Below are 19378 nucleotides of genomic sequence, written 5' to 3'. Positions count from 1 at the left end.
GCCACAGTAAACAAATTAACAAGAGCCTTGCCGTAGCAAGCGAGCACAAGAATCAAAATTCTCTTGGTCGGATTTGCTCTGAAGAATCAAGCCCTGGTGGATGGAACGAAAGATTCCTTCTTGTATTAGATGTTAATTAATTTGTCACAATTGATATGGATGTGGAGATCGATCTCCCTGCACGCACGCATCAGAACATGCATGTCAATTGGCAGTGGAGCAGCCTCATCCTTAATTAGTTGAGCAGCGTGGGCTTCAGTTGTTTCTTCTACATTTGAGATGTGCTCATCAGACATGTGATATGATGTACCAGCCGGATAGAGTTTACAGACGTGTGACCACTCTAAGTTCCAACTTGAAGGAGCAGGGTCGGAGGAGATCGACCACAAGAAAGTGGCACTGTTAGTGCAGTAGTGCTGGTTAATCTGATTGGCATGCTGATTACAAGTGGATGGACAACATATCCGGCGAACGCTACTATCGAACGCTACAACATATCCGGAAGGGTCGCTGACTCTGGCTTTAGCGCTCAGGACACCCCTACTGGGATGGCCTGAAGGCCCCAGCCAAGCGGACCGTCTCCGATATGTTCGAGGCGTCCACCTTCTTCGTGCCGGGGGATGGTGAGTCGATGCTCTTCAGGTCTGAACGATGGATCGGTGACCGCTCAGTGGCCTCCTTGGCTCTAGATCTTCTCTTCACCGTGCCCCAATGCCTCCGAGGTTCGTGCACGGTTGTTTCTGGCCTGACGAACGACTCCTGGGTTTCTGATATCCGCGGCACTTTTACTGTCCCGGTCATCTCCTAGTTTCTTCTTATTTGGGATGCGGTGCATCATATTCAGCTCTCTCCGGGTGCCAGGGATCGTCTTGTTTGGCGTTGGACGAGTGACCAGCGCTACTCGGCGCGTTCGGCGTACCAGGCATTCTTCTACGGCCAACACTCTTTTGCCTGTACTAATCTTCTCTGGCACGCGAAGTGTCTTGCTAAATACAAGTTCTTTCTTTGGTTTGCATTTCAGCAGCGCTGTTGGACGGCCGATCTCCTCCAAAAACGTGGCATTGATAGCCACTCAGCCTGCCCCTTTTGCGCTCAAGAGCTTGAGACAACAAACCACATTCTCCTTGACTGCGTATTCGCTCGGCAGGTCTGGCTCCGTGTGCTATCACCTCCTGGCTGGGCTGCCCTTTCTCTCCCCGTGGCAGTTGGTTCCAAGACTGGTGGCCTTCCTCCAGGGCCTGCTTGCCTAAGCATCTCCGCGTTGATTTTGACTTCCTGGTACTCCTAATCTCTTGGCAGCTATGGAAGGAACGCAACTCTAGGGTCTTCGACTCGGCGCTCTCTTCAGTCTCAGTGATTCTGGAGTCCATTTTCTCGGAGGGTCATATGTGGTTTTTAGCTGGGGTTACCGCTTTTGGGGTTTTCCTGAGAGTGTAGCATGGCTTTATTCCTTCCCGCTCTTTGGAGTTACGGTTGGTCACCATAGTAGTTACTAAGCTTCAGTTTTTGTTTTTGTTTTTTCCTCTTTCCTGGGCATAAGCCGGTCTGGCTGATTGCGTTGTGTAACAAAATTCTTTTTCTTCTAATATATTGACGTACAATCCTTTTGCGCGTTCGCGAAAAAAAAATATTGAACGCATGCAAGGTGATATGGTGAATATACAGTATCAGCAACACAAGATGGTGATATATGAAACGGCAAGGTTCTTCTTCATTGATCAGAATTTGCGATAGATATAATAGATCGAATAGAAGGTGTTAGGTGTGCCATCCCAATTATTCCCACACGTCCTGATCGTGGCGCTGGAACACCACACGATTCCACGAACACGCGCGCTCGGATCGCACACCACGCAAAACGCACGAAAAAACTAGTTACAGCTACACCAACTACAGCTAAAAGTACAGCGAATAATAAGCAGAAGATTGCAAGGAGCAGATAGAGTAGAGAGGAAAAAGTACACCGAAGGTCCCTCAACTTGTCATCTAGTTATAAAATCGTCCCCCAGCCGTAAAACCAGATATATTACATCTCTCAACTTACAAAACCGTTTACTTTAGGTCTTTGGTGGTTTTGACCCCGATTTTGTCCGACGTGACAGCTGAGTCAACGTGGACTCACATGGGCCCCACATGTTAGGGTGGCCACGTCATCACCTTCTATCTCCCCTCTTCTCTCCCTTCCACCTCTCTCTCTCTTGTCTGGTAGGGCGGCCAGCGGATTGGGAGGATGCCGGCAACGGGCGTCATGACGGTTGCAGAGGCCGCAGGCATGGGTACGCGGAAGAGGGCGTCAGGTATCGGCGGCCGTGGCGGTTGCGGAGGCCACAGGCGTGGGCGCGCAGAGGAGGGCGTTGGCGGCCGGCTCACGTCCTGGCGGAACCACGAGTGGCAGGGAGAACAGCTCGATGCCGGCGGCGAGGTCGACGACGAAGTGGACCGCTGCTCTTTCACCGACTCCATCCCCAAGATCCAAAAACGTGGGCCCCTTGCTCCCTCTATCGCCTCCTTCGCTAGGTGGAGCGGCCTCCGGCTTGCCTCGCCGCGGCGCCGCTATCGGAGGTGATGAAGTGGTGGGCTTCTTGACGGCGACCTCGATTTCCAGGCTCTTGGTGAGGGGGGAGGCGGTAGATGTGCGGCGGCGTCGGAGAGGTAGGTGGATGAGGCGGCGGTAGCATGGGCGTCGTGGTGGCGACGGCGGTGGCGTTGGGAATAAGTGGAGGGCAATGGCGATGTCCTCGGCGGAGGAGGCGGAGAGGCCTCGCGTCGCCCGTCGCCGGCCTCCTCCCCATCCATTGGCTGCCCTGCTGTAACACCCCGATTTTCGTTCGGGATTAAAAATTAATTAATAATGCATTTTTTAGAAATTAAATAAATATTAAAGCAATTTAGTCAAGTGAAATAATGGGAGAATTAAAATTTTCCTTTAAAAATCATGGCCGTGAATATTTTGTAATATTCTTTGTGCCCTAACGAACTCTCTAGAATTTCCCGTGAAATTTTCGGAGCTCAAGAAATAATTTTAACTTTACAAAGTTCATAAAATCAATTAAAACAAATTGGAAAGAAATTAAAAATTCCATTTTCCCTTTGGGCCGCTCCCGGCCCAAAATCCCTTTCCTCCCCGCTCGGCCCGCTCCCTTTCCCCTTCCCCTCCTCTCTCCATCTTGGCCGGCCTCCTTGCCTCGGCCCGGCTTGGCCCCTTCCCCTCAAGTCCACATAACCCCCCACGGCCTCCTCTCTCTCACTCCGGCTGACATGTGGGCCCCATATGTCAGGGTCACCTCTAACCTCCAGCCCTCCTCCATGGCAGCCATATCGCCCACTCCCTAAGTCAAAACCGCCCACGCCGTCGCCATTTCCGCGCCTCCTCGCGCCCTCTCTCGCGCGGGCCGAGATGCCGCCCTCACCCTCCACCAAATTCCCCACTTCTCCCATCCAAAACTGGCGCCAAACCGCCCCTCCCAGGCCACGTCGGCGCCCCCATGTCGCCGGCCGATTCCGCCCCCTCCGGTCACGATCCCGAGCTCCCCGCACTATAAAAATGCTCCCCAGAGCCCCCTCTCCCATTTTCCCCAAACCCACGAGCTCGCCGCGCCCTCTCTTGCTCTCCCCACGCTGTTCCCGTGCGCCACCGCTCTCCGGTGAGCATCGGCCACCTCTAGCCGTCGCTCCCGCCGCCGCCGCGCTGTGTTGCCACCGCCATCGGCTCCGCCGCTCCACGCCGCGCCTCGGCCACCACTCGGCCGTCATCTCCCGCGCCCGAAACACCACATCCACCGCGGAGCCGAGCCACCGTCGCCATTGTCGCCTCCAGCCGTGTCGCGCCGCATCTCCGGTCCACCTCGCGCTGCGCCGTCGCCTTCCTCGGCACCGCAGTCACCGTGCGCAGCCCGTCCACCCCTCCTCCTCCTCCAATCGCCATCAGGACCGCTTCCTCACCACCGACCCGAGCTTCACCATCTTCTACCGTGCTCCAGCCGCTCCTCGCCAGTGAGAGGGACCTCGCCCGGCCACATTGTCGCCTCGGGCACGTTCGACGTGCTCGCCCGCACCTCGGCCACCACCTCCTCGTCGTCGGAAAACCTGCCGTTCGTCCGTGTTCCCGTGCGCCGGTGAGCCCTTCCCTCTCTCTTTTTTCTCTCCGACCGGTAATGCTGCCGCCCCTTTCTTCCCTAACCCCCTCCTCCCCTCCCTTGGTGCAGCCGCCGCTGTCCGCTCCTCCCCAAGCGCCGCCCATCGACGGAGCTCTGCCGCCTCCCTCCGCCTCTCCCCGCCGCCGGATGCTCCCTGTTGCCGCTTCGCCGTCTCCGCCCTCGGTGAGCACCCCTATCCTTTCCCCTCTCCCTCTCCACCGCATTTCCGTGCGTGCTGCCGCGCCGGTGGTCGTTGTCGGTGACCACCGGGCCGCACACCGCCGCTCCTCGGCCGGTCGGTCGGCGAGTCTTATCGCCAGTCGCCGTGGCCACCCGGTCCCCTTGCCGCGCCGTGCCCATGGCCGCTGATCGGTCGCCCCGGCCGATCCTGGCCGTCCACGTGACCCCCTGGTGCCGCCCCGCTTCGGTGCCCTCGTGGCGCCACCTCGCCCTCCCCGTCCGCCGTGGCCACCACGTGGTGCGCCCGCGGACCCAGTCCACCACGCACCCGCCTCCCTTGAGCCACCGATAGGTGGGGCCTGCTTGTCGGCGCCACCTATTCCCCTGGTGACGTCATGAATGGTTATAATTGTGCATAAATTCGGTTAATAATTCTAGAAATTCATTAAATGTCTCAAAACTTTCTAAAATTCATATCTAATTCATATGAACTCTAAATTGAGCTCTACATGTTTGTTTACTTTTTATGTATTATTTCTTTGGTTTTTGTTAGAGTTTTTCCTCGTTTTGTGTGCCAGCACGTAGATTTCGCCGTTTTGGAAGTCCGCGGTCGCGAGAAAAAGAGTTCAGAAGATTGTTTGAAGAAGCAAGGCAAGTCACACACTTCCCCCTAAACATGTTGATCCCAATTTATAAATGTTTTATCGTTTGCAACTATGTATGCATGTTTTACTAATTACATGGGAATAGGGATTACCCATCTGCTCGCTTGTGCCATGTTTACTTGACATCTGTCCTTTGTCAACCTTGGATGTTAATTTATCTAGCTTGTGACACTTATGTTGATCTTGCTAGAATTATATGCTTAGCCATGCTTAATTACCACTAGCTCACACAATGGGATAATCACATTATTAGACTCTTAGTATCAGAACGAGCTGCGTGCTCGAGACATTCGGCCATGCTTCATTGGTCGTAATTACCCAACTAAAATACGACTCTATGGTGGGATGTGGGTGCATGGTTTTGCAAGTCGCACCCATGGCAATTAAGGGTCGGTTCGCTGGATGCACTAGAAGACATACAGCTCTTGCCACAAGCGGGAATGGGTAACTGCTTGATCTGTAGTATAGCTTTTTTCTGGCTGACGTTCCTAGGCTAGGGTGGGCGTGATGGAGTATGGATGGGCCCTGCGACGGCCTTTGCTGCTTCCAAATTCACCATGGCACGAGGGAGGCTGCCCGTTGCCTGCGGGGGCGGGGGCGAAACCTGAGGTGTGGTGCGATTGGTCAGAGGGGGTTATATGAAGGGTTTTGTCACAATCACTCGACATGGTGACATGTCAAGCCAAGCACGGTGATATGCCGGTGGATTGTGTCTTGTGGGTACAGTTATGCACCTCTGGCCAGAGTAAAACTATTTAAATAGCCGTGCCCGCGGTTATGGGTGATCGACCAGAATCACCGTGATTAGTCTCACACTCAATTGGCTTGATGAACTGGTTAGTTCAGGTGGGATGGTTGGCCCTGTTCAACGTGGTGTAGCGTTGTTCAGTGGAGATTTTAATATTACCTTAATTAATCAACTGTTTTACTGTTTTCAACTATAAATGCTTTGCAACCGCCTTTATGCAAATAGCCACAAACCTTCCGTTGAATCCCCTTGCACGTCTGCATCATTGGTGTGGCTTGCTGAGTACGGTGGTTGTACTCAGCCTTGCTATTTTTCCCTCTTTTTTCAAAAGTGTCGTGCTTCTGAGCTGAAGGCGATGTTAGAGAACCAAGGCTCAGACCCCAGTTGAGTTTTGCCTGTGGAGTGGAGCTGAAGCCCCGCTAGGATCGCCTTTTTCCGCTGCTGCCGTTTCTTCTCGATGTGAGGACTAAGTGCCTCTTCTATAAGTATTTACGTTTTATTTACGTCTAGATCTGTATATTAATTTGTCGTTTTGTGTACCCTGGCTGATGCTTGGACAGGAATTTAATACACAAAATAGTCTGAAAATTTGGACTAAATTTCTGGGCGTAACACCTGCCCAGACAATAGAGAGAAAGGAGGAGGAAGGGAGAGAAGAGGGGAGATAGAAGGTAATGACGTGGCCACACTGACATGTGGGGCCCATGTGAGTCTCACGCTGACTCAGCTGCCACGTCGGATAAAACCAGGGTCAAAACTACCAAATGACCTAAAGTAAACGGTTTTGTAAGTCGAGGAATGTAATATATCTCATTTTGCGGTTGGGGACGATTTTGTAACTCAATGACAAATTGGGGGACCTTCGGTGTACTTTTTCCGAGTAGAGAAGGCCGAGCTGGCCCAATCTGTTATGTTTGGAGCTCACCTTCGGTCTATAATTGGGCCGTTTATTCTTTCCCAAATATGCAGAGAAAATTGGGCCCAAATGTGGTAAGCCCTATCACCAAAAGCTTCCTCACTTGATACTAATTTTACAATTTTGCAGGTTGATCCTCGGTGAGCTTCCTCACTTGATGCTAATTTTACAATTTTGCAGTGATCCTCGGTGACAATTATGTGCAATTAGCTTGATTCACATCGAATTTGCAAGTTGCTTATTTTTCTGGATCAATGCTCGAGTTTGTTGGGATGTTAACTACTCCTGAATTATGCAGAGAAATGTGGACCCGAATGTAGTAAGCTTTCCAGCTTCCACCTTAGCTGCCCTGTTCGTGCTAATTAAGCCTGCAATTTTGCACGCAGATGATCCTCCCCTTCCCTCGCCGAAATTAGCATGGTACCGAATTTGTGCGAAATTAGCTTGATTGGGTAAGGATTTGAGACCCGTGTTAGTCTTTTTAGTGCTTTTCACGTTTTGTTTGTCAAAGCTGCAGTCTGCATGGTATAGAATCCGCAATTGATACATCAATGTCGTTGTTACCTAACTGCCAAATTCTAATCGAGTTACCGCTGGAACAAACCACGTAAAATCTGCAAATCCATTTGATGCAAAACATGCTTCTATCAGGAAAACAAATCACTGCAAACATATGATGAACGGCATGCATTGATACAATCCATCAGATCACACACATTCATAATTCTGACTTGAAACATTTTGTGCTAGAAAAGGGAGAAATTAATATCCAGCATTTGTAGCAACTGTACCAATCCACGATTATGACATCAAATTTGGACTAAACTGTAATTGCATTATCTTTGGCAGCAAGAGGACTGAAACTGAAACTGCAATTGCAATCTTAAAGCACATCTTGAACAAGTTGACAGCAAGAATACCTCTACCAGGACGATCGATCAAACGAACATAACGGGGTAGAAGCCACGCCGGCGGTGAGTAGTTCGACGGGACTTGCTCCGGCAAGAACTTGACCGCTGACAACCACTTGCCGACGGCCACGTTGAACTCGGTGGCCGGAAAGTCGTCCGCATTGTACGATCTGCAGCGACGAACAGGAACAGCATCAGCCCACCCAGCGATTCCAGCTCTTTCCAAGCACCATCTCCAACACCCTGATCGCGGACGTCTTGGGCGGATAGGGGAGGAGAGGACATGGGTGCAGAGTAGTTGATGGCGGCGAAGAGAGGGTCGCGGCCACCAAGGCCATTCCCAAGTTGGGCTCGCCGTTGAGGAGCGCGTAGTCCAGCCAGGGAGTGGGCGTGTGGCCGAAGGCGATGAAGACCCAGCCACCGTCGTAGTACGCGCGTGGGTGGCATAGCCGGCGAGGGTGCACGCCAAGGAAGGTCCGCCGCGCGCCGGACGAGGATCGACGATGGCCAATTGTGGGTTGTGGCAGACTTGGCCCGCCAGTAGAGGAGCCAAATGTGGGCTATCCTGAGCAGCTAGCATGGCCGTGGCGGGGTCCGATCCACGGCGTAGCCCTCGCCAACGACGTCGACGTGGTCCTTCCACGCCCTGTCGCCTCCTCGGGCGCAGCGCCGCGTCAAGGTGGAGCAGAGCATGTTGCGCCTCGGCAGCCTCCGCCTCTCCCCGCCCGTGCCGGGTATCCAGTAACGGCGGGATGTCGGGGAGGCCGTGGCGGCCTTGGACGACCAGCGGCGCGCGAGTAGCTCCGCCGAAGCTGCCGCGCCAGATGCCGCAAATCAGGAGCAGCCGCGGCGGCAGAGGTGGTGGCGCTCGAACGGCACGATGCTCCCAACGCCCTGCTGGATGTCGGCGTGGGTGAGGCGGTGCCCGGGAACGACGTGGAAGCGGACCGCGCGCCGAGACGTAGTCGTCGTGGCCTTCGCCGACGAAGATGGCCTGGTCGTCCAGCGGGAACACCGTCATGTTCGGCAACCTATCGAGCTCGGCGAACTTGACGCGCATGGCCAGCGCCACGAAGCCATAGTGGTCGATGGCCTCGCGGATCATGATGCGCACCACGGACACGGAGGCGGCGGTGATGTGCTGTTGGTGGTGGCGGTGGCGATGATGCAAGCCGTGGGAGAGCGCGCGGTGGCAGAAACGAAGCCGTGGAGGCCGTGCACCCGTCGTTTGTAGAGCTCAGGGAGCCTGACGTGGTGGATGGCGAACGGGACCCGCTCGGAGCCGGCGAGGTTGAGGTTGAGGGAGAAGCCCCGGGAAGCCGAGGGGTGGGGGCGGTGGCGAGCTCGCAGCAGGGGAACCCGGGAAGTAGCCCGGGGCGATGTGCTCCTGTAGGACGCCAGCCGCCGAGGCCAGCGAGCTCGTCGTCGTGTTCGTGGCCGCGGCAGGTTCATCGAGTGGCGGAGCCCTATTCCCGCATCTGCGAAGGCGCCGTGGAGTCCAGAACTCCAGATCTGGCGGCTTGGCGAAGTCGATCAGCGTCGGGGTTGCCTCCGCCGCCGCCGCTCCCACCGCAGCGATGGCGGGCAGCGACTGTCGCGGCGGAGTAGTGGTGCCGTGGTGGCGAAGCGGGTGGAGGGGGACGGCAGCTCCTCATCCCGCCGGCGAGTGGTGGTGGTGGGACGTGGGAGTTGGGAGTGGGACGCGGCGGTGGTTTGGTTATGAGAGGGAGGGGAGAGAGAGAGAGACAGAAGGAGAGCCATGGATGCGGGCTTGGAAAGCATCCAACTCGCGGGCCGCTTATTTTCTTGCGTAAGGAGTTGGTGGTCCTTCCTAATTCCTTTGCGCCTTGGCCTGTTTCTCATCCTTGGGGAAAGAATTTTTCTTACTAAAATACTTACAAAATATAATTCTTTGTTTTGGAAATTTACAGATCTACACCCTTATAGAGGGCGAGAAGGGTCTTAAATGTTTTTTTTTGCATTAAGATCCTTCTAGCCGGTTTTAATTTTTAAAAAAATAGTAATGCTTATTTGACACTTTAAATAATTTTAAATGAAAAAGAAAATGATAAACAACACAATTGTAGATCTCATTTAGATATACAACTTTTGTATAAAACTTGTCTTCATCAGAGGTCATTTGACTCCTAAAGATCTTAAATGAAAAAGTTGTTAACCACAAAGTTTGTAGATCGTCTCGAGCTCTAAAATTTTGATTTAAAGTTTGACTTCATCTAAATTCATATGACCTATTTGAAATTATAAAAATACAAGTTGGCAAGCTTTACGTTAAAATTTGCATTTAAACTCCTCAAGGCAGGGCGTCGACTCTTGTACTTGCAACACATCACCTCTGACGACGTAGCCTACCTTGACATGGATGTGGAAAATCAGGGGCGTGGTTGATTATCACATCTCCATTAGGGTCCACCTTATTGACCGTTTCGCACCATACACCGACATGTAGGTCCTACCATTGGGAAGGAGTGGTGAACCATGTCCCCTGTATGGATTCGGAGGGGTGCGTCGCGAGCTACCCCCGCATCTCACATGTAATGGGCCCTGTTCAGGAATACCCCGAGGCCTTAGTGGATTGAGCGGGTGTGTGTGTCGAGCGATCGCCATGTTCCGCTCACCGTGGGTTCTATCAAGGCCTACCCTCGAGGCTAGTGGAGTGGGCAATAAGAGTTGTTGACTTGATTTTGCATACCCAATCCCTATAAAGCTAACTCTCCCCTTGATCTTTGGTCATGTGGTGTCCCTCTAGTGGAAGTGTAAAGAGAGCGGGACCAAGGGGGAGGGGTTGGCACCTAGGGAGTTACCACACTTAGATATGTGTATGAAGTCCTAGGAAATCTAAAAGAGAAAGGAAGAGAAACAGGTAGAAAAAGGAATTTGAACTACTCTGAGTAATTGATACACTTGTAAACTTCTTCACCACAACATGAGTAGACTATTATACCCTTGGGTGACTTGAACCTATATATGCCTCCTGTTCCTTGTTGGATTTAGCAGGGACCCAAATCCTACCTGACACGTGGCTTGTGCCCTCTCCCGCGGCCAAACTCAAACGTCGGATCTCCACTATTGACGTACGCATGCCAACAATGACATAGTCAAATACAAAAATACAATTCTCCCTGGCGATAATTTGTATATGCATGTTGTCATGTGTCCCAAGATTACATATCACGAAAGTAGTCATATTTTTTTTTAAAAGACAATGTTAACCAGATAGATTAATATGAGTTTAATCTAAAACTATTTTAATCTATCTTGTTATTGTTTTAATTCACGTTCAATACCGGAGACGTATAGCTTGTTGAACATAAAATTGATGATGCTTTTAATTTTAATTTGTGGTTATGTTTGAAGTTGAACAATTTTGTTGTTTGATTATATTGGTCACCAAAGGAAGGATCGATCGATCGATCCATGGATCCATCATCGTTTGTTTTGCGTTTTAATTAGCGCCGGCTCGTTCTGTGTGTACATGTGCATGCGTAATAATCTTGCCGACGTGGCGCCGATGACGTCCGTTCACCCAATCCGCGCGCGACACGTGCCCTACCTGGCCCCCGGTCAACGCGCCAGCTGAGCGCCTGTGCATGTGGTTACAAGAAAAATATATGGGCCGAGTCCCTGTACGAACTTGCACAACAAGGAAGGGGATTTGTTGGGCCTAGCCCAACAAGATCATCTCTGTTTCATTCAATTCGAATGCGAATGCGCCCCGGCCCTGTATAAAGCTACGGCTACCCCATCTCTCTCTCTCTCTCTCTCTCTCTCTCCCCTCCTCCTTCCTTCTTCCACCTCAATCCCCTCCCATTCCAATCCCTCTCTCCTCCTCCTCCTCCTCCTCCCCCACCGTTTCTCCCGCCCGCCATCCATGGCGGCCCGAGCGGGCTTCCGGCCGTGGTGGGATGCGTTCACCACGAACGTGAAGAATCAGGGAACATTGGTCATCGACAAGCTGAAGCGGGTTGTTCATCAGGATGAGTCGGAGTCGCGAGACGAGGAGAAGCTCAAGGAGCTGATCCGCAACATTGAGGAGGAGAGCAGGAAGAGATTCGAGAGATGGTGTAGAGCAGAGCTTGCCAAGGAGTGCTGGAGGGAGCACCTCCTTGGCGCTTCTATCCCGTTCGAGACCTTCACCTTCCATGTCGACGCCGACTTCTCTTCATCGTCCGTCTCCTCCGCCGATCACCGCGGCAGCTCGGTCCTTCCTCCGGGTCCGGGCGACATTGAGGTTGCACATTTGCAGAGCATCGCCAGCGCCAGGCTCGCGGCCTAGGGGTGCGAGGTGCTCGAGAAGATCAAGAGGGAGCAACTCGTCGAGTTCGAGTCGGTTTACGGGCTCCATGATTACTTCGACACCACCGGCACCCACGACGACGCCTCCTCCTCCGCCGACCACTGCGTCGGCCCGATCCTTCCTCAGCTCCAGAGCGACAGGTCCGCCCGCTTCGCGGCGTGGGCACACTCGTCATGGGCTCTCGCAGCGGCGGCAGCGGCAGCGGCGGTCGACGACGACGACGAGGGGAAGTGGATGAAGCCCTGCATCGGGCCGGTGCTGGCTTGCGATTGCGAGCCCGAGTACTTCGACTCCGACCCAGCTCCCCCCACGCCGCCGACCATCGCGAGGCCGCCTCGTCCTCTTCCTCCCGCGTCGCCGCCGCCACCGTCGACAGCAACGCCTCCGCCTTCACCCGCGTCGCCACCGCCACCGTCGACAGCAACGCCACCGCCTCCTTCCCCGACGCCCACCACTACCAGAGCGAGCCCGCCGCCGCTGCCGATACCGACGGCCACGGTGAGGCCTCCGCCTCCACTTCCACGCGCCACCGTGACCCCGACCCCGACCACGCCTCCCTCGACTGCGACTACTACACCGACACCGACATGGGTCTGGGTCGGCGGCGTGGGGGTCCTCAGTGCGGGAGTGGCCGCCCTAGCGATCAAGCTCGCCTACGCCTACCTAGGCGGCGGCCGCAACGACTGATCGATCCCATGCAGGCCCAGCCAGCATCGTCAACCTGGCCGCTGCGGTCGCCCTCGCCTCCGGCTCCAAACAGATCGCCTCCGCCGCCGCTTACGGCGAAAGACAGTGCGTGAGTCAATCATCTCCATTTTTTTCACCCCTGCTGCTGCGGCTGCGGTTTTCTTCTCTGATTAGGACAGGATGATGAGTAATGTGCTGTGACGACATGCATGTCCTGCCCTACTACTACTACTACTACTTTGTGTGGTTCGGCTTGAAATGAAATCTTTGAAGACATTTTCAGCGCCGAATGATGCTGCGTTGTGCGTTCCATCGTTTGGGTTTTAATTGGTTTTGCTCTGTTTTTATCTGCTACTCTGCTCTCTTTGCAAGGTTGTTGCCTACTCATTATGGAGTATTTTGGTTTCCTTAAAATTTTCTTTCCTGATGTGATATGCTAACTTCGAATCCTCCTACATCATTTTACAGCATTCACCTTAATTAGTAAGTACATGTGGTTTCTCAAGTGGTTCAGTTGAGTTGTTTGTCTTTATAGCTTTCCTGCCATCCTCTCCTCCGCCCTGTTGGAACACTGATTCTGAGTCTTCTGTTAACGATACGAATACACTTCTTGATCGATTGGTCAGTCTATATCAAATTCTGCAATGGCCTACAACTTGTGATGAAATTTGCGTGTGCCGAGTGGTTTGCAAGCATTGGCACTAGGCAAATGTGCAACCTGCAGATAACCTGTTAAGTTCATACTGGTACAAAAAAATTCAGTGAGAAATGTGTGTGATTCGATCGTGTGCACTAGTTGTTGGTTTCTTATCTGTGTAAGAAATGTGCAAATTCATTACGTAGGCTTCACCGATTCAGCACTGCCAAACCTTTTCTTGTATATTTTCTACTTGAAGGTTTTTTTTTCAAGTTGTGTTTAATGGTGTAGCTGCAACCCCCTTAATTTGTTTCATTTTCTGCTGATCTGGCTGGCGTCGTGTCAGGAGTTCATAAATTATGATCATGCTTAGTGCATAGTACATGCATGAATGCATACAAATCTTTAGTGAACATACTGATACTTGTTTATGAATCGTTTTATGCGCTTAATTTGTTGATTTTTTGTCTCCTGATGAGTTGTGCTAAGCTTCCTTTGTGCCTCACTGCGTCATCATGTTTAATGGTTAAAATATTTTCATTTCTGGAGGGAACATTAACTAATTTCTTGCATGTTACTCACTCCGTTTCTTTTTATTTATCGCTATCAGCACAAACCGAAAACATCCTTTTTATTTGACGCTCTAGTTCATCTCCACCTGCTATCCTACGCGAAATTCCATCCTTGCCCCTCGCGCCCTCTCCATCCCACAAGGCCGCAACCCAGTCTCCAGTGGCGCCAGCGCGTAGCATGGCGACCTCGGCCTTGCGTACGATGGCGACTTTCTGTCATGGCCTCGGCCCCGGCCTCCCGCAGCTCTGCACCATCTTGTCATTCTCGCATCCGCGGGGCTGGGGATGCTGGCTGGCGTGGCGATGGCGAATAGGAGCAGCAGCACCAGGAGGACGTCGTCGTCGCCGCCAGCGGCGTTGCTTCGTTGGGGGCGCCGACGTCCGCACCGCGATGCCGATGGATCAATCAAACCCCCAGGCTCTCGATCGCCGCCATCCGCCGGCGTCGAGCTCCGAGCTCGCCGCCCGAGCTAGGCAGAGCTTAGTTGGTTCTTGATTTCTCCCGTTGCTGGGAAGGAGATGAACTGTAATATGCATGAACAGCTCAGAGCACTAGATTAGCAGAAGATTATCAGCCATCTCTACAGTGTCCCGGTATCCATAGATTAGGAAAATGAGCAGATGGACGGCGGCGGCCGCTGACGCCGGCGTACATGAATCCCTCCCCCCCCCCCCCCCCCCCCTCTCCCTACTCTCTTTGCACCTGAAATGCATCAGCAGGTCGGCATTGGTTTCTTGTGAGTTCCGTATGGATTTTAGGCTTAACGAAATCGATTTCAATTTCATCTCCGAGTCAGTCGTGTCAGTAATTCACGCCCAGCGTCAAGCTCCTCTGTTATTTTTTCTGTTTTTTCTTAGTTTTAGTCTGAAAGAATCTTCTTTTTTTTTTTTTTTGCTGGAATGACCGAAGGAGGTCATTCAATGTAATTAAGATAGGAAGAAAAAGTTACAAAAAAAGTTTTACATCGACAGCTGGCTGTCGAGGAAGGATGTGCACCAGAGCACACACCCCGAACCATGTGCCAACCGTCCAAACACACACTACAGAGAGGAAAGCCAAGCACCGAACCGGCCATCGCTATGCGAGACCGATCGCCACCGAGCTAACGACACCACTACGACACGAAGACTCTAAAATAACGCCCTCACGAGGGTCACGACGCCAAAAGACGCCGCAGTCATCCATCCAAAGACTGGACAAGGTTTTCACCCAGAGCTCCTTGCCGAGAGAGGAGGGATACCTCAACAGTGCCCTCAAGAGGGTTACTACGCCCAAAGACGAAGTCACTATTGGCCCAAAGAATTGGGCTAAGCTTTCGCTCGGCACCCTCTACCACCGTGGTGCGTCACCCAATCCGAATCCGCCATCTGAACATCGGCGGCACATGGCTTCCACCACACTTGACCGACGCCCCTCCATCGGCCGGCTTCATCGAACCACCATCCCTGAGAACTGACCCAGGACCTCTCCGTTCCACCACTTGCCGGCCTCCTCGCCAGATCTGGCCGAAGGAGAACCTGGGATTGGATGGCATTGCTTCAGCAGCCTGAGCTTCCCCCGCTGACAAGCTGCCGCCTCAATCCAGTCTAAAACTCCCCACAATGAAGGGGAGGAGCTCCAAAAAGGGTGAGGGTGCTGACCGGTAACGAGGAAGACGACCCACCGCCGCCAGCTCCCTTAGCACAACCATCTGGGCCTGCGCCGACGGCGGAAACGTTGCCGCCCTGGCTCCAGCGCCACCCGCCTGCGCTCCCATTGCCCGGCCACCGCTCCCCACCTGGCCACCACGGCGGCATCCCGGTTGCCCAGCCGTCGAGGCCTGGCCGCTCGCGCCCGCACCGGCAAGCCACGGCCGCCGCACCCAGCCGCCACTCGCCCACTCCTCATCGCCGTCGAAGGCTCGGCTGGAACCGGACTGCACGCCTGCACCGTGCGCGTTCGCACCCTGCCGGACGGACGCACCCCCTGCCTCCACGCCCGCACCGGTGCTCGGCCTCCTCGCCACTGCCGCTCCCCACCGCCACGCCACTGCCGCTCCCCGCCGCCCTCCCACCGCCGATGGTTCGGGGGCCAGCCTCCCACGCCGGGGAGGCCGGATCCGGAGGGGAGGGGAGCGGATCTGGTCGTCGGCCGCCGCTTTGCGTCGTCGGCACCTCCTGCCCGAGCTCACGCCGCGCTGCACGCCGTCGCCCCCGCTGCACGCACCGCACGCCGCCGCCCCCGCCGGTGGGGCTAGATCCGGGCGGGGCGGTGCCGGATCCGTCGCCTGGCGCCGGAGAAGTCGTCACACCGTGCACCGCCGACCGCCGCCTCCCGAACGATGCGCTGCTCCGCCTCCTGCGCCAAGGAGGACCTTCGCCGGCTTGATTTCCCCGCCGCCACCTTCGCAGCCAGCCGCGCGGTTTCCGGCGGTGGCGAGGCGTGGAGAGAGGTGGGGAGGGGTGGTGGCGCGGGCGGCTAGGGTTTCGCCCCGAGCCGCCCGCGCGAGAGCGACGCGGGGCGCGCGCGAGTCATCCTCCACCTAAAAGAAACTACAGACATGAATAAGAGCTGGGCTCTGAGATGGTCAATCTTGCATAAACAAACCACTGGCATCATGCTAACTGACTACTGCATGCCAGAGATGAGAGCCAATGATCTTCTCAAAGCAGGTGAGTGAAGTGAAGCATAAAACTTCTACTCCTACAGGCTGCATATACATTCACTGAAAGTTCTGAAAGTAGCAAGAAAATTAACATGCAGAAGCCCGAAGGTTTAGACAGATTATGCTGTCAAATTGCACAATGATGCAGTCTATTTCATGTCTTAGATTATTTTATGTATCACAATCTGCAGCATATCAGGCATACTCCCTTTAGACATGGAAGTACTATAGAATTGCCTACTGCAAGCTTACAAATAGGAGTACATTCAGAGATGTAATGAGAATGCCTATGATGAGTTTGTAATGTGAATTTTCTGCACAAAATTGTACTCCAAGTAGCAGTTCAGATGCCTGGGCAGACGTGAAGTCCATAAATACTCAATATGTTTGTTTATCTCAATATCAGTTTGAGGGAATACAATATGTTGATCTGTTTTTTTTTTTTTAGAAAATGTTCTGAATGGCAATGAGATTTTCATGGTGGCAATCACCGGACAAATGCGCTGTTCATCAGCATGTTACAGGAATACCAGCCTGCACACACAGTTTGCAGCAGCTAGCAGCACCACCACCACCAGCACTAGCAAACACCAGCAAGGGATTAGCCTCTTTTACTCCATTCCTAAACATGAAGTATACTCACAAATATACCAGCAAGGGAGTACATGCTAGTGCTTATCATAAAACATCGGAATTAACCTTATTAGAAATGAGGAACTGCCATTCCTCAAAATTTAATTATGAAATACTCCTCGAATAAAAACCTGTTAGAAGTGACCCAAAATCAAACCAGGGAGTACTTGCATTACACACAAGAACACCCGGTATCTTCTAAGACCTGTCCAGTGAGCATCAAGATTAAATCAAATCCCTGAACCTAGCATTGTGTATCTCAAGATTCAATCAAATTCCCAACACTTTGGTTCTAAAGAGCATGATTCGGCCATTGATTAGCTAATTAGGAGTAACATTTCTTCCAACAGGAAATGGGACTTGTTCTGAAATCTAATTACTCCAGCAATAAGGGTGAACTGAAATAAGCTCACTTTTTACTAGTAATACACTAGCTATAATTTGATAATGCTTAAATTATAACCAAAGAACACACATACAAATTCTGGAGATCTCAAAATCCTCAGTCAGGAACCAACCTTGCAGTACATTAATTAATCACTTAATCGAGACCAACAAACCACACATTACAAAGTTGAGCAATATATTATGCATTCTGCACCCATAAGAACTGCATACATATACAAAAAGTTGCAATACATAATTAACGAATTAGTTCATTCCATACTCCCACCACAGTATCATTTCCATACGCAACAGTTCAATTAACTAACTAAATTAAAAAGGAAACTAAATGAGGTTTCTTTTGCTTCTATTGCCCATTGCAGGCCTTTTTCTTTTGCTGCTTGTGCCCATATCTCGGCTGTCAGGAGCAGCAATAGAAGGTAGCTTTCCTCTTGTCTTGCAAGTTCATTAGTGCTAGCCCTGCACTGCATATGATTGCAGAGACAAATTATAAACTGAATAAGAGCAGGTACAATAGCAGACCATAAACCAGCTATAAACATATTTTAAAGAGATAAAAGAGAAGAGAGAAGAGCAGCGGGCTACAGATCTGTAACCAGCTGCAGTACAGACTCCAAGATGCAATGCGTGTATGATAGATAGGACCATGTATTAATAGTATAGTAAGCAACTATTGTATAAATTAGCTATTAAATTGGCTATAGATGTTTTGGAGCTTGTAGTTGGCTATACTATTAAACTTGCTCTAATACTGCCGATTACTCATTAGTTTAGTAGCAGTTGCAACTCACAAATCCTGGTTTTTCACTTAGTTCATCGTTAGCTATGAGCCTATGACTATGCAGCTCACAACTCACCTATAACTAATATCTGCTGAAGTGCTAGTGCAGCAAGCAAACATAGCTGATTACCTGAACAAATACATCACAGGTGTCTGCACTTAACCACACCAATCGAACAAGCAGCTCTCATCAACTATTACTACTACCGCAAGTCATATTGCTGATTACCTATGCAAATACGCGAAGCCGTCGGTGTTCTTGACCCACGCGCAGCAGCAGTGACAGCAGCAGGTGGTGGCAGTGGGAAGCTTGTTGTCCTCGCAGATGTCGCCGCCGGCGGCAGCGGTGTTGGTGGCCGCTCTTGTGGTAGGGGAGGTCGTGCTGGAGCGGTTGGCAAGGCAGCCGCCGGGGACGAGGTGCAGGGGAGACCGGCGGTGGGGAAGCTTGCGGCAGGAGCGGCAGGAGAGACCGGCGATGGGGATCAGTCGAGAGAGAAGATCGGGATGGGGAAGGCGCGGCAGGGGAGGTGGGAAGAGAGCCGCCGTCCCCGCTGTCGGCCCTGCCAAGGCGCTCGGGATCGGGATGGGGCGCCGCTGCCGTCACGCGTAGAAGGGTAACGAATCGGGGAAGAGGAAAAGTAAAAGGGTTAATTCACGTGAATCTTAATTTCGCTGAAGCTGTCAGAAACGACAAATAAAAAGAAACGGAGGGGTACATAAATAGTATTTTCTTTTTTTTCTAAAAAAAGTAACCAGATAGATTAATATATACTCCCTCCGTTTCTAAATATTTTACGCCGTTGACTTTTTTAAACATGCTTGACTGTTTGTCTTATTTAAAAAATTTAAGTAATTATTCTATCATTTGATTTATTGTTAAATATAATTTTATGTATACGTATTAGATAGAAGCGTACCGCAAATTAAAGGCAAGTTAATTGGTTTGCACACAAAAATATGGCACGTTTATTAGTGTTAGGATTAAGGTAATTATATATAACCCATTAATGGCCCATTAGGCCCAAGAAGGACTAACGTGGGGGCGGGATCGATAGTCCGGAATATATACGACTCACGACGGCGCACTCACCCGCGACCATGATCCCAAGTCGATCTTCTTCCTCCTTCTTTCTTGCTGCATCTGCTA

General features: G+C 52.0%; 1 protein-coding gene, 1 long non-coding RNA gene and 2 pseudogenes across 2 annotated transcripts; 2 read left to right on the top strand and 2 right to left on the bottom strand.

Moving 5' to 3' along the window:
* Nucleotides 1-6589: 6589 nt before the first annotated feature.
* Nucleotides 6590-9337, bottom strand: LOC127753969 (uncharacterized; annotated as a pseudogene).
* LOC127753970 (uncharacterized) lies at nucleotides 7063-12558 on the top strand (annotated as a pseudogene).
* A 1917-nt stretch (nucleotides 12559-14475) lies between these two features.
* Nucleotides 14476-16135, top strand: LOC127754573 (vegetative cell wall protein gp1-like). The gene is made up of 2 exons (XM_052280150.1): nucleotides 14476-14504; nucleotides 15376-16135. The coding sequence occupies exons 1-2, from the start codon at nucleotides 14476-14478 to the stop codon at nucleotides 16133-16135; spliced, it is 789 nt and encodes a 262-aa protein (XP_052136110.1).
* Nucleotides 16136-17553: 1418 nt separating this feature from the next.
* On the bottom strand, nucleotides 17554-18984 carry LOC127755161 (uncharacterized). The gene is made up of 2 exons (XR_008012966.1): nucleotides 18461-18984; nucleotides 17554-17914 (listed from the first exon to the last, which is right to left on the bottom strand). It is a non-coding gene; the product is annotated as an uncharacterized LOC127755161 (long non-coding RNA).
* Nucleotides 18985-19378: the final 394 nt, after the last annotated feature.

Source organism: Oryza glaberrima, chromosome 11 (genome assembly GCF_000147395.1).
Source record: "Oryza glaberrima chromosome 11, OglaRS2, whole genome shotgun sequence".
NCBI lineage: Eukaryota > Viridiplantae > Streptophyta > Magnoliopsida > Poales > Poaceae > Oryza > Oryza glaberrima.
This window is presented reverse-complemented; position numbering and strand designations above follow the sequence as displayed.